General features: G+C 35.4%; 1 protein-coding gene across 2 annotated transcripts in view; it reads left to right on the top strand.

Annotated features, from left to right (window-relative positions):
- The window catches only part of LOC126810750 (uncharacterized), a 39,805-nt gene that overhangs the window by 20,915 nt on the left and 3,114 nt on the right, over positions 1-15,776 (top strand). For both annotated transcript variants that reach the window (XM_050535987.2, XM_056098892.1), the window contains exons 13-28: positions 62-127; positions 1,982-2,107; positions 3,544-3,666; positions 4,397-4,502; positions 5,236-5,312; positions 6,851-7,108; positions 7,666-8,050; positions 9,096-9,349; positions 9,860-10,087; positions 10,610-10,711; positions 11,141-11,256; positions 11,936-12,101; positions 12,455-12,727; positions 13,263-13,902; positions 14,235-14,488; positions 15,182-15,353. In XM_050535987.2, coding sequence (XP_050391944.2) covers positions 62-127; positions 1,982-2,107; positions 3,544-3,666; positions 4,397-4,502; positions 5,236-5,312; positions 6,851-7,108; positions 7,666-8,050; positions 9,096-9,349; positions 9,860-10,087; positions 10,610-10,711; positions 11,141-11,256; positions 11,936-12,101; positions 12,455-12,727; positions 13,263-13,902; positions 14,235-14,488; positions 15,182-15,353 — 3,346 coding nt within the window. The remainder of the gene's footprint in view (positions 1-61; positions 128-1,981; positions 2,108-3,543; positions 3,667-4,396; positions 4,503-5,235; positions 5,313-6,850; positions 7,109-7,665; positions 8,051-9,095; positions 9,350-9,859; positions 10,088-10,609; positions 10,712-11,140; positions 11,257-11,935; positions 12,102-12,454; positions 12,728-13,262; positions 13,903-14,234; positions 14,489-15,181; positions 15,354-15,776) is intronic.

Below are 15,776 nucleotides of genomic sequence, written 5' to 3'. Positions count from 1 at the left end.
GTTTTTAGTAGTAAAAAAATTCAAATAGATTTTATCAAATGAAACATCCTTTTTGTTATAGAGTGAGAGTTCCAGTAATCCAGTTTTAAATCAGAAATATGAAGAGGAGAAAGACCTCCGATCACAGGTATGTCTCAAGACTATCGGGGGGGGGGGGGGGGGTATGGTAGAATAGTTAGCACATGCGCTTTATATCATAAGGTCTGTCATTAAGTCAGCTGGCGTGGTTTCGATTCCCCAGTTGTACGTGACAAAGGGTAAGGTTGCCTGTCCAATCTTGTGGGGTTTCTCCAGTTTCCTCCCACTGCTAAAGACCCTCTACACGCAAGCGAATTATTGAAATAAAAATTGAACCATATGTTAGTCCCAAAATGACCAAGTTTTTGTCGAGTGGACGTTAAAGCCCATCTATCTCTCTGACTGTCCCATATAATAAATAATGGATCAACATTTGATTGGACTTTATATACTGTATGAAACTTTCTTGTAAACATTAAGATGTCTCGTAATTAGATAGATAACTTTTATACGCCCACATTTTCATGTGGACGTATATTTTTCGTCGCCCCTGTCCGTCCGCCCATTCACATTTTGTTTGTGGACACTCTACAGGTGACAATTTTTATCCGATTTTAACGAAACTTGAAATATTGGTATATATCCCAAAGATATCGGTTCCTTTCGAAAGGAAATTCATGGATTATGGCCCCAGATTGTACGAAAAATCACTTTTTAGCTTGTGGAAACTCTAGAGGTCACAATTTTATAAGATTTTTATCAAACTTGAATTATATGTTTATAACCTAAAGATGGCGGTTTCTTTCGATATTCCCGCATATTGGATGGTAACTTCCTGGAATATGGCGTCTGATTGTACGAAAAATCATGTTTTTAGCTTGTGGTCCTTCTAGAGGTCACAATTTTTAGGTGGTTTAAAAAAACGTTTAAATCTATCACCATTACATTTCGTGAAAATTGGAGTGAAACTGCCTGTCAAAATGCCAACTCCCCGTATGCAAATAGCGTAAAAGTATGTAATACCAAGGTTGTGGGCGCACCAGAGGTCACAGTTTTTATCCGATTTTGATGGAGCTTAAAATATATGTTTATATCCCAAATATCTCAGTCCCTTTCGATATTCACGCATATCGGACTGTGCCTTCCTGGATTATGCCCCCCAATTGTACAAAAAAATCGAACCGAAACTGCTGGACAGAATGGCCACTCCTCGAACGCAAATATTGTAAAAGCATGGCATATCAAGGTTGTGGACCTTCTGCTGGTCACAATTTTGATCTGATTTTGATGAAACTTTAAATTTATGTTTATAGCACAAAGATCTTGGTTCCTTTTGATAATCATGCATATCAGAGTGTTACTTCCTGGATTATGACCTCTGATTATTCAAAAAATGACGTTTTTGGCTTGTGGACCCTCTTTAGGTCACAATTTTTAGCAAATTTTAAAAATTGTTTAAATATATCACCATTACACCTTGATAATGGTGTAAGTTCAAATTTCGGAAAAAATCAGACCTAAACTGCCCGACAAAATGGCCGCTCCTTGAACGCAAATAGTGTTAAAGTATGTATTATCAAGGGTGTTTATATCACAAAGACCTTGGTTACTTTTGATAATCGCGCATATAGGAACATAACTTCCAGGATTAGTGCCCCTGGTTGTTCAAAAAATCATGTTTTTAGCTTGTGAACCCTCTAGAAGTCACAAGTTGTATTTATTTTAAAAACTGTATAAATATATCACTGTTACACATCAGTGAAGGTTGATTTCGAATTTCATGAAAATCTGACCAAAATTGAAACATAAAATGGCCGCTCCTTGTACGTAATTAGTCTAAAAGTATGTAATACCAAGGTTGTGAACCCTCGATTTTGATGAAACTTGAAATGTATGTTTATAACTCAAAGATCTCTTGCAAAATGTGGGTGTATCTTGCATGGTTACCACTTGTTTATTTCAGTTGAAACAACAAGCTGTAGAAGCTCTATCTAAAGTAACAACAGGTAGTGTAACAGCTGTTAAACAGATATCAAGCAGTCTGTCGGAATTCGTTCATTATCCAGAAGAAGTTACACTTAAATCTGCCGTAAGTGTCATATCATAATCACAGGTTATTAATGGGGATATCTAATTAATGGGGAGTAGAATAAATTAGTTTATAGACCTTGCAAAAATTGGAGAAATTAAGGAACTAAAATGAATGTTTTTTTGTTTTCATGAGCACTTCCCTCACTGATCAGCAGTGAATATTCGCTAGGGCGCTACAATCACTGATAAGGATGACATCAATGCAACTTAATGAGTCTCAAATATTAACTTTTTTCCACCGACAGATTAAATTCTAAAACATTTTTTTGATGTATTAGAAAATAAATAAAGACGTTTGACGTATTTGTAGGTAAAAATTATTTCCTATTTAGTGTAAATGGGTACTAAAATGACTAAAAGGCAGCATTCTGCCCAAAGGAGTAACGTCTTATGTAAACAATGCACGTGTCATTCAGCCAATGATTGACACCGCATGCTGTGACGGCACGTGTTAAAGGCAGTCGTCTTTTACAGAGATATTAAAGAAGACTCGTAATTCTCTGTGAAACAGATTGAGCACTTCCATTAATGCTTGTCATGTGACGTTATGACGACATTGATGATATAGCTTAAACTCAAAGTCTATTAACTGCTGTAAGGCAGATTTTGACATTTGAGACATTCAAATTCTCAAAATATCAGGGATGCCCGTCACAGAGAATCAACGCACGGGTATGCTGGTCCATTGCCACTGGCCCCACGAGCATAGGGGCCCTGTGCTAATCTATGTATGTTGCGACTTGCACAGGTACTTGAAGGGATTAAAATAAACTTCTTACCACAACTGCTTGACTATATACTACAATAACAACAAAGTGCATCCGCTGCCATATTGTTTTGAGACAAAATGTCTTCAACAATCAATTCAATATGGTGGCTGATACACCTTGTTGTTATTGTTGTACAATGTATATATTTAAGCAGTAGTAAGAAATTTTATTTTAATCCCTTCAAGTGCCTGTGGTGACTTGCTGTCAATAAATTTTAATACTATACTAAACTTAACTATAAATATTTGTTAAGTGGACATTGGCTTCACTGTGAGTGGTTGTATATGTAGGGGGCCCCCATTACGGAACCGTGCCAGGCATGCCAAATGTGGAACTCTTAACAGAAAAGTTAATTTCAGTCCCTATGCAAATTATCCCGGATGAAAACAATTATGGCGGTTGATTTAGTTCAGGCAGCCATTTTGACAGAACTGTCAAAGTTCGCGGGGGAAAAAATTTAACTGTGCCATGCCTGGCATCGTGCCGAGACCACCTCACATCACTGGGCCAAATTGGTACGGTACGAGAAAATTAACTGTGTTATGTCTGGCATGCTTAAAATTTGTAATGTAAATGGGGTGCATGATGTTTATATGGCCCTGATTGGTGTAGCCAATAGCAAATATTTATAAGAATTTAATGGCCATTTTTGATTTTATTACAGACCTTGGCCATCAACAAAACACTTGAAATGGCTAAATATATGGCAGAATTGAAGGATGTTTCATATGAAGATCGGAAGTCTACCTTCATTTATATGGCTGCTACACTGGGCGGTGCTTTAGATGTAAATATCAGATATACTAGTTTAAATCTAATACAAGTTGATGATTACTCTTTATGTAACTAAGCTATAATATCAATTTAATACCATCCATTTAAGCTCAAAGTGACAAATAGGAATGGACTTGGTATTCCTTTGACAAAGTGGTTATCAGGTGTTTTGAAAAAAGTAATCAAACTCCTGTGCGACACCCACTATTCTATTATATAATAGCATGTAAGTTGGGTGAAATCAGAAACAGCAGTGAGACTAAAAATAGATTTATGATATTCATATCTGCAGCTCTTCGATGACAACCATTGAATTATTTTTTTTCTATTTCTTTTTAAATTCTGAATTGTACAAACAGAGAAATATTTCAAATAATCATAGGAAAGCCTGGAATTAGGCTACATCTTGAAAAATTTCTCCTCCAAATTCTAAAAAACATGTAGATAGATATTCTCAATCAAGAAGGAATTCTAACAATTTAATAGTTCAGATTGGGTTTTTGGGACAAAATAAGTAGACTTTTATTACTTAACCCCAAAAAGATATGGTGCTCAATATCTTTTGATCTTCCATTTAATTAGATGATTGGTCAAGCTTTTCAATTTACAGAGAATATAGTCTACCACTTATACAACAAACAAGACCCTTTGTTACGTTTTCATTTTGTGCATATTAATATATTTATAAGATAAATTGACTAATACCACATACCGTTTCGCTGAAAGAAGGATTTATTTTTCAGGCAATTGGATTTAACGGCGATAACCCGTCATTAACTGAACTCGACGAAGCTCAAGATCTGCCTATATTTAAAATATATGACACAGACTGGGAAAACCCTGACGGAGGTGAGTCGACTTCTATTGGCCATAGACTGAAATATATTAGTCTTACTTCATCTCAGTTTAATTTCTCACTCCAAGAAACTTATATTTCTAAACAGAATTCCTTACTATACAAGGATAACTGTAAGCACAATACTCAGTTTGGCCCTTTAAAGCTGGGTTTCTGTCGACTTTTCCACTGAGAGCAACTGCTTTCAACTAGTTGTAAGTGTGACTATGTCGATCAAATCAGCATTGGAGGGCAATTGAGAGCGACTTGGAACTGATAGACATTACCCATAACATGTTTATGCTAGTTGAAATAAATTGACTTGTAAGAGCCACTCGGGTCGACCAATGGTCGAAGTCTGTTGAAGCCAGTTGCTCCCATGCTCTCAGTTGTAAGATCGACATAAGTCCTAGTTAAATCCATATTATGGCGACAACCTAACAATCATTTCTGGGTTGTTAATAGCATCAGTTTGGTGGAGAATATTTCTATTGAATAGAAAATGACAAAAATCAAACTGAAAAAGCATATGAGTACATTAATTTAAATATTAGTAGGGACTGTAGGGTTACATTTTTTACTGGAGTCGATCTATGGGGTGAGTTAGGAGCTGGTTTCCTACTTTGCTGCTCTACTAATAATCAAATGTAGGTTGCAGTCAGATTAAAACTTAAAGTTGATGATCTAGTCAAAAAAAACACATGCTACTTCTATTATTATTATATATATATATTATTTTGTTTGTAGGTATAACAGCTGGTAATTTGGAAGAAGCTATGGGAGAACATGGTAAACATACCCATAAAACCTATGCTGGATCAGAAGTATGTATCATAATTAGTCAAATATTTTTAAAGATGCATTATGTAAGATTTAAATCAGTCTTTTTTCTATGTTAAAATGTTACATAAATTATTATTTAATCATTTATTAACATGACATGCGCATAATCAACTCTCTGACTCTGATTTTAAATAGATCAAAATGACTCGGCCATTTAACGACAAAATAGATAAACAAGACTTTGTCTTGAATGCCATGTGCTGTTGCTATGATAATTAACAATCTACACTACATTTTGTCAAACTTCAAACACTCATAATGTGGACGTATGTATATAGTCACGCCCCTGTTCGCCTGGACATCCGTTCACATTTTGTTTATAAAATTTTGAAGAAACTTGAAATATAGGTTTATATCCCAAAGATCTTAGTTCCTTTTGATTTTGGCATGTGTCAGATGGTAATCTTATGGATTAAGGGCCCTAATTGTGCGAAAAATCAGGTTTTTAGCTTGTTAACACTCGAGAGGTCACAATTTTTATACGCTCCCATTTTCATGAAGACGTATATTGTCGTCGCCCCTTGTGTCCGGACATCAGTCCGTTAGTTCACATTTTATTTGTGGACACTCTTCACGTCACACATATCCAGACAGTATATGATCCCTCCTGATATATGCGAAAAATCAATCATATTTTTAGCTTCTGGACCCTCTTATATCGGGATTTTTTTTATACGTTCACGTTATCATGTGGACGTATATTGTCATCGCCCCTGTCCATGCATTGACATTTTGTTTGTGTACACTGTACAGGTCACAATTTTTATTCGAGTTGGATGAAACTTAAAACATATGTTTATATCTCAAATATCTTGTTTCCTTTCGATATTGATAGTGCACATCGGATTGTAACATCCTAGCTTATGGGCCCTTATTGTATGAAAAATCGCTTTTTTAGCTCGTTCTCTGTCCACCTCTTGCAAAATGTTGGCATATCTTGCATGCCACCTGTTGACTTATTATCTATTTTTGAAGTATTATAGCAAGAACAACCAACTCTTTATCTAGTTCTTACATAATGCATCTTTGATCAATATTACCTACATGTAATCTGTGAATCATGAAAAGCAAAACTATCTTGATGTTGATCTGTGTTTTAGGATGCAGATTTTTTTTAAAGGGGCGTGATGATCACTGTGATCATTCTGAACTAGAAAATAAATGTTGTTAATTTTTGATATACAGTGAAAAATAACCTAAGTATATTCATTTGATTATCGGAAACACTGATCTACTTTGATATTTGAAAAAGCTTCTTGAGAATTTGTATGGCTCACAAAATTGAAAAAGTTTGCTGATTTTTCTATCAAATTTAATATACAGTGTAACTGTGAAACCAGATCACTAGAAATCAAAATGATTTTCTTCTTCAGACACCAAATACCCTGTAAGGGTTAATTATTCTTTAAATTTAGACCAACACCTCCATCACATCAAACTAAATTACATTGTAGGTCAACAATCAATTTTATAACTCACTCAAACCATTTTAATGTACATTGTTTTCTTTGTATTCTAGTCTTCTGCATTCATCGATAAAGCAACAGAAACCATGTTACTTTTAGCTCAAGGTTTCTCTACAAACTCAGTACCTGGTGAATCAATTCCGTTTACAACAAACAGACTAAAGGGTGTTGTTACTAATCAAGATGCCAAAGCTCTGCTAGGGAATCCAGTTACGATTCCTGACTCGAATGCTACATTATTATTACCAAATAACATTAATGCTTTGTTCCCTGGAAGTAACAAAACAGAGAATGACTCCTTCGTATTACAGGTACTCTAACAATTAACCTGCTATATATATATATATATACTGAGATAATTGCTATGAGATAATTGATCTGTGCTGCATTTACTTGATTGTGAAAACAACATTCTCACATGTTATAGTCATGATCTGATGTTGTTAGATTCTGAATTGCAAGACTAAAGTGTGTCTCTTAAACAAGATAGACAAGCATTCATGTGGTGCATTTTTATTGCATCTCAGTCAGTATTTTTTTTACATGAATAATGAATTAGTTACCTATTATTATTATTAGTGTCCTGTTATAACAAATTAATTATCTGTAACTCTTTATAATGAATTACAGGTAAGAATCAAAGTGAGAAGAAATTTGATTGTACTATAAGACTTTCATAACAAATTAATAAGAATAAGCTAGAAAACCCTTCAAAATAAATTACCACACATTGATACATGTTTAGTCCATTGTTGTTGATGATAAACCAGGATGTCTTAATGAAATATGACAAGTAAATACCATGATTCATGATTCATTTTAATGGTTTACATAAATAAATAATATTTTCTTTATTCTTTTCCAAAAGTTACTTCAAACAACCAGTGTTCCTTACCAATACTCAGAAGGCTCCAAATCTTTGGCAGCAGATTCCAATGGTTTGGTTATTGATATATTTGATGATAATGGAGATGTTCGAGTTATCAAGAATTTAGTGACCCCTATTGAGTTTAAGATACCTCGCGATGTAAATGCACCTGTACCCAAATACAAAGAAGCCGACCCATTTGTTGCGGAATGGGACTACTTTTATTACCATAGGGTGAACATAACCAAGAAGGGTGCATCTCTACACATCCAGTTCGACATATCCAATAGTACCACCAAGTTTCTAGTAGTTGTTAAATTCGGCGAATTTCCAGATATTGAAAAAAAAATTTGTGATTTTGTTGGTGTTATTCCCGATGACAACAGTAAGAGTGATTATATTTTACTGGCCAATATTGAAACACAATTCTATGAAGATATTATTGTTGCTCTTCTTAGGCATATAATACGGCCTAAAGTTTTCACTTCTCAGGGTTGGGGTGTCTGGGGGTGCTGACGAGGACAGTGTGCCTAACTGATCAGATGACAAAAAGCCAAGCCTACATTTGTTTTTATATGCACATTTCATGTGGGAGTGGGTATATTGTCATCACATTTGTCACTCCATTGGTCTGTCACTCTGCAATTCTTGTAAATGCTCTCTACTGGTTAGGTTTTGGAGATGTATTTGTTCAAACTTGCTGGTATTATTCTGATAAGGAGAAACTTTATTGTAACTTTTTGCCAGAATTATTTGACTAGTCATTTATTCATAGTCATTGCCAAATAACTGTATGTTTATTTTTACATGTTTCTCCTTTCTCTTTAGAACCTTAGTGATTCGTCAAGCTTGGTTCTCACTTGTCTAGTGTCATGTATGAGGGGGGGGGGGTAGCCTAATGGTTAACATGTGCGCATTTGATCACAGGATATGTCATTGAGTCAATTGGCGTAGTTGCGATTCCCCGCTTGTACGTGACAAGGAGTAGGGTCGCCTGTCCAACCTTGTGGGGTTTTTCTGGGTCTTCCGGTTTCCTGCCACTGCTAAAGACCCAAATGGAGTTAACCAGTTTGTGTCAAGTGGAGTTAAACCACCACCCTCTCTCTCTCTCTCTCTCTGATGTATGTATTGTGTACACATAAAACAGCCCTTGGCATTTGGCATATGTTAGTCTCAAGATGACTGAAATATTGTGTTGAGGTGACTTTCAACCCAATTCCACTCTTTATAAATCTTATTTGTATTGTCTATGCTACGTTGTGCGGAATATGCTTTCCATTTTTGACACAGGATTTGTTTTCTCCATTTTAAAGGATCACTTACTATTGCTTCATTATGTGTAAATCGTTAATTGGACCACACTTTTGTTATGCAATCTTCGTGAATTATCTATTAACTTTACCGTTGACCTTTCTTTTCTCTCATTTCAGTGCCAGCCCAATATCGTTACACTTACTTCTTAGATAACAGAAACGTTAGTGATTTTATTGGTAGTGTCTATATTGGTGTACGTAAAATTATTGAACCGGAGGAGATTCCCGCTAACTACCAAACATGCGCTGATATTCCAGAATATGAAAAAGGTTCTGGTAAACCAGATAACAAATACAATTTCAGAGTCTTCTCCACCGGGTGTTATTTCTTCAACAAATCCCTCAGTGATTGGTCGACAGAGGGATGCTGGGTAATTATTTTTTGGTCAACTCTGCTGCTAGACTAATATCAGGCACTTCCTATTGTGACCACATTACACCTGTCCCCTATAAATTACATTGGTTACCGGTCAGATTACAATGGAATAAAAACGATGTTGTACCATTAAAGATACAAGATCACAGTTATGGAATATATTAAAATGTTAGGATATGTGTCTGATACCATAACATAAGTCAATTTCTATTTTAACATAAAATGTTGTTATTATACAATTAATTAACATCCAAGTATAAAATATATCTTCCTGGTGTGGAATGTATGAAACAAAGATAGGATTATTATTACTTTATTAAACTAAGACACATGGAGATGGGAAATCAATAAACTTGAACTTAAGTTAGATTTTATCGATTTGAATAATTTTCTAATCAGAATTTTTATTTTTTAAAATGAAGTACAAAACTCTATATTTAACTTCTATTCTGGCATGGAAATGGATTCTTTTTCATTCAATTTCTTTGATTTTGTTTGTGAACAGGTTGGTCCAGAAACAGATGAAGGTGCAACCCATTGCTTCTGTAACCATTTAACAACATTTGCTGGTGGCTGGGTAGTAGTACCAAATACCATTGACTGGAACTTTATATTTTCTAATGCTGACTTTGCCAAGAATCCTACACTATATATTACAGAAATTGTTATCGCCATTCTTTATTTATTTGCTGTTGTTTGGGCAAGACGAGAAGATAAAAAAGATTTAGAAAGGGTAAGATATATGAATCCTAAGTATCAATTATTATAAGATATTATGTTTTTGTTGGTTTATAATTGAAATTCTTAATTATGATAGGTATTTTCTTCTGGATAACTTAGTAAATAATTATTGAAATTCTCAATTATGACAAAGTATTTTCTGTTTGATTTATTTATATTGGAAAATTTTAATTATGATCAGATCTTTTCTAATTGATCCATTTATAATTGAAAAGCTCAAAACCTCAATTATTGAAAGGTACTTTCTTGTTGATTGATTTATTTTGAAATTCTTAATATACGGCTGGGTTGGGTTGTTGTTTTGGGTTTTTTTTAGTTTGGGGGGGGGGGGGGATTTATAATTGAAATTCTCACCTACAATGAGATATTTTATTTTTGATTCCTTTAGAGAATTGGTAACTTAATTAAATCGACATAGATTCCAAATCAAAAAATTACATTAAGATTCCATCACATAGATTGTGTTTATGTATGTAAAGAAAGTCACTAATTTCGTGTTAATTGTTGGTTGTAGATTGGTGTAACACCATTAAAGGATAATGATCCCAGAGATAAATATTACTATGAAGTTGTTGTTATTACTGGAATGCGAAGAAATGCTGGTACTGATTCAAAGGTACGTTTTAGCATATAAAATATCATAAAACCAACTCGGGGGGGAGGTGGGGGGGGGGGTATTTTAGATTGACAAGTTGAGTTTCAGTTAATAATGAAAAATATTAACAAATGGTCAATGTACGTAGCCGTTCAAATCTGCCTAGGAATGGTTTAGATGTACATGTTAACATACAAGGTGTTCAGTATCCTTGTCAACATGGGTGTTAGTGCTATGTCATTTGGGGTTCTTGAACGGGTGTTATCTCAGAAGAGTTATTATCTTTCTGTATTCTACATTGCTAGTCAAGTTTTGAACCCCGCAGAATTGCCAAGCACAAAAGTTCCATTTTATTCTTTCAAATGAATAACAAAAAATAGGAATTCAAATGTATTCTATATAAAAGACTGCTTGCTCTTGGATACTCAAATGTTATTCTGTATGTAATAGGTATGTTTTATCATGTCCGGTGAACATGATGAAACCGATGTCAGAATGTTTACAGATGATAAAAGGAAGATTTTCCGGCGTGGAGCAGTCGATTCTTTCCTTGTCGCAGTTCCAAGGTAAATGAATATTGTATTCCTGGAGATCGTAGTGAAAATTGTGTTTTTAAGATGCTAGAACAATTTAACATGAAACCAATATGTTCTAAAGATGCAGGCTCGCTAGCCTGGAGGTTGTGTGTTCGACCCCTACATTGGCCGGTGCAGGATGGAGGGCCTGACAAGGACAGCTGTCTAGTCATTCGGATGGGATGAAAAAGCAAGGTCCCGTGTAAACATTGTCATGCAAGTAAAAAATCCTTTGGCTGTTGGAATTCAATATAAGCGTAGGCCTATAGTGCCGCTGCCCAGGCAAAATTTCCCTCATTGCACTCTGTATGGCATACACCCATCTTCATTAGCCCAGTCAGAGCAGAATTAAAGATAGCATAAAAATGGGGTCTTAAAGTTGGTCTAAGTAGACATCGTTGATATCAGTCTTTTGTTAGAATATAGAAACATATATGTTACTGTTGATCTGCAATTTAACAATTCTCAATGCAAAACATATCAGATGTTCTAGAAATTGTAAGAATACCCTGTCTTGTGCATGATCCTACTGGTTAGATAATAACCTCCAGCCAAAAAGCAATAGCGGCTTCATCAGACACTTAATTACAAAGTACACTAAAATTTTATTTCTAAAATTGTAGCATGTGTTTTTCTAAAAGTTTTTTTTTTTTTTTTTTTATTATTTTAGACCTCTCGGTACCCTGAACTATGCTCGCGTGTGGCATGATAATTCTGGTAAAGGTAAAATGGCATCCTGGTATTTGAAATATCTAATGGTAAGAGACATACAGACCAACCAACGGAGCGTTTTTATTTGTAATAAATGGTTTGCTGTAGAGGAAGACGATGGACAGGTACGCTATCTCATTTATTTGAATATTTTTTGTTTTTGATTTATAATAATAATAATATGAACATTTGTATAACGCCAATTCCACACTTAAAGTATGCTTTATGCATTTTCTACACACAATTTTGAATTAAATATAGCCTAAACACTCGATAGGACCACTTTTGATGAACACTGGAAGATCATTCCATTTTGATGGAGCAAGAAAACTAAAAGCTCTTGTCCCAAATGTTTTCATTCTCCACCTTGTGGTTACCAACTGTATTTGGTCACATGAGTGTAAACTCTGAGATCATTTATAACCTAACCTGTTATATAAATGGCAAATTTCTAGTTTTTCCATAATTGTCATTACAGGTTGATCGAGTTATTCCTGTAGCTGGTAAAGCTCAGATGACAGAATTTGGACACCTATTTGCTGAAAAGTCCAAAAAGAGTCTTATTGATGGCCATCTTTGGTTTTCTGTGGTAGCCAGGCCAGCACAAAGTAGATTTACTCGAGTACAACGTGTGTCTTGCTGTTTACTTCTTCTGTTTGTATCTATGTTGGGTAATGCCATGTTTTATGGTACTGCCACTAGCAGTTCAACAACTTATACATTCGGACCATTTGCTTTGTCTCCTGAACAGGTAAGTAACACATTTTAACAACATATTGTCTTTTTCTATGGACAGTACCCAATGCCAACAAAATCAAACGTCATGTCAGTATCAAGTTTTGTGGAGTAGAGTACAGGTTGAAGTGTTCCTTGCATCATGTGCAACATCCCTATACCCTTACATTTGTGTTTGATTAAAATAGAGCCCCATAAAGTGTAAACACTAGGATCAGTGAAATAAACAATGCACAGATATTGTAGACAACGAAATATTTAGGGTCTAACAAGGACGGCTGTCTAGTCATTAGGATGAGACAAAAAAACGAGGTCCCGTGTATACATTAGCATGCACGTAAAAGATCCCTTGGCAGTTGGAATTTGATATAAGAGTAGGCCATAGTGCCGCTGCCCAGGCACTGCCTAGGCAAAATTTCCCTCATAGCACACTGTATGGCGTATGCCCGTCTTCATGAGCCCAGTCTGAGCAGAACAGTAGGACGTTAAACTTCATTTCATTTCATTTCTTTTATTTTACCCATTAAACAAATAATAAATTTGTATTGTAGATATTTATTGGTATTGCTGTTAATCTCATAATCTTTCCAATCAACTTCTTTGTCATGACTCTGTTCCGTAAATCACGTGCCAGGAAAATGAAACCATCAAGAATAGACGAAGCTTTGAAACGAGGTGGACTTTCCCCAGCGTCAAATGCAGAGGGAGAAGTGAAATCCGATATGGGAGGAGTATGGATGAGTCGCTCTCCAACAATGATGGCAGAGAATCGGGCTGGTACTTCAGCATCCATGAGACCGGAAACATCGTTCTCCTCTGTGTCCAGAATGGGCGAGAGAAATTATGAAGCCCTCCGAGTCGAAAAGAAAAAGAAGAAAAAGAAGTTTGAGTTTCCCTGGTGGTGTAGTATTTTGGGTTGGATTCTTCTCTGGTTAGGTGTTGGTGTGTCTGTTGCCTTTGTTACATTCTATGGTATAACATTCCAAGATGAGAAATGTAAGAAATGGATCACCTCCATGCTGACATCCTTCTTCACGTCCGTATTCATCACACAACCGGTGAAGGTGTTCTTAACAGCCATCTTCTTCTCGCTTGTTGTGAAGAACCCGGGGGAGGAGGAGGAGGACGAAGTAGAAGACGAGGAAGCTCATAAACTTGGTGCCGATGAGGAATATTTGCACTTTGAAGACGGTGGGTAAATTAATTATGTAACCATTCCTTCTTATTCTTAGCGGCGTTTATTTTCTTGAATCTTTCAGGAAAATTTGTCGTCCACTTCAAATGAAATGTAATGGTATTTAAAGTCGTACTTGTCATCCATTTGAAATGTGTTTACTAAATAAAATTTTAAGCTTTATAAATATTCCTAATGGTTTAATGTGTCCGTGCAATAGTCAGTATCCAAACCTGCAGACCTGCTCAGGAATCCAGGGCTCCCTATCTATTAGGACCCATTTGAATTTCATTATGCTAATGCATAGCGAATGCATACATATAATAAATATGTGCATTTGTTTTTTCAGGATATGGTGCTACTAGACCAAGGAAAATTGGTTACAAACCCCCAGATCCAGCAGAACTTGAAAAGGCCAGGATTCAAAGACTTAATGAGATTAAGATGTGGGAGATAGTACGGGAAATAGTATTCTATGCTTTCTTCTTGTGGATTCTCATGGTCATCAGTTACAGAAACAGAAGTCCCGATGCATATTACTATAAAGATAGTCTGCAGAAAACATTTATTGAGAACACTGAGACAAATCACTGGTTTTCAAAGGTGAGTTCCGTAATGTATTTTCGTTTATATTGTATAAATAAGATAGTTTACTTTGTCCATATACATGTATGTGTGTTCATATCCAGTATATGCGCCATTTATTTCCTTGGTGTGATTTCGGGGGTGGGGGTTGGCTTTATTCAATTAAAAAATGGAATGGGGTTTATCATCCGACTTTTCTGCACCAGTCAGGCTAATTAAGGCACTATGCAGAGTGCTAAGAGGGAAATTTTGCCAGGACAGTGGCAAAATTCTTCTTTAATTTTAAGAGCATGCAAAAGTTTACACAGGACCTCTGTTTTCTGTGCTATCCATTCGACTAGATATAGTTTCCTAGATATAGATATAGTCCTCCTTCCTGGACCAATAACAAGGGGAAACCAAGCTGGAAAATCCTGAAGAACTTTCTATGCAAAACACTAGGGACAAATTTATATTCAATTTTGAAACAAACATCCCAGTTTATACCAGTATTTGTCAATGATTTTTAATTAACTATATGTGTATTCTACAAAAACTTGATAATTTCTGATGGGGAAATGTAGGCCCCATTATAAACTGATTACTATTATATATGTATTTTTGTAATCATACTAAAAACAGATAAAACTGCTAGAAAATTTATTAAGAAACGTAATTGGAATTTGAGAATGGAACTAATGTAGACATTATATTATTGTAAATTGACTTTAGGTTCGAAATACAGCAGAATATTGGAAATGGGCTAAGAGTGGTCTATTAAATGGAATACGTGCAAGCAACTACTACAACTCTGACCCTCCTTTACTTTTGAGAGGTTTTGTAAATGATAAAGTATCTCGTATTATGGGTTATGCTACAATGAGACAATTACGAGTTCGACCAGGTAATATTTAACTTATTCTAGAAAACAAAATGTCTGGGTTGTAGAAATAGAATCGGAGTTCATTTCTATACATGTCATCTTCAAGAGCACAACTGGGTATCAGGGGGATGGGGGAAGCACCCTGATGGTCCCATTGTGTGCTTTGCGCCTTTGACTCCCATGATCCCCCTATGTTTCCATGGTCTCTGGATCTGCCCTTGATCTTACTGTTATGACGTAACTGAACTTAATATCTATTCTCAATCTGTACTCAAGTTGAGTTTATAACAAGCTTGGTTAATATCTGGACTCAAGTTGACTCAAGTCAATGCTAACAAGTTAAGTTAACCTGAGCACACATTTTAAGTTAATATCTCTAGTCAGTGCACCAAAGTTTGGTTAATATCAGCAGTCAGTGTCCCAAATTTAAATATCAGAAGTCAG

This window comes from Patella vulgata, chromosome 2, assembly GCF_932274485.2.
Source record: "Patella vulgata chromosome 2, xgPatVulg1.2, whole genome shotgun sequence".
Classification (NCBI taxonomy): domain Eukaryota; kingdom Metazoa; phylum Mollusca; class Gastropoda; family Patellidae; genus Patella; species Patella vulgata.
The sequence above is the reverse complement of the archived record's forward strand: the minus strand, read 5'-3'. Positions and strand labels throughout refer to the sequence as shown.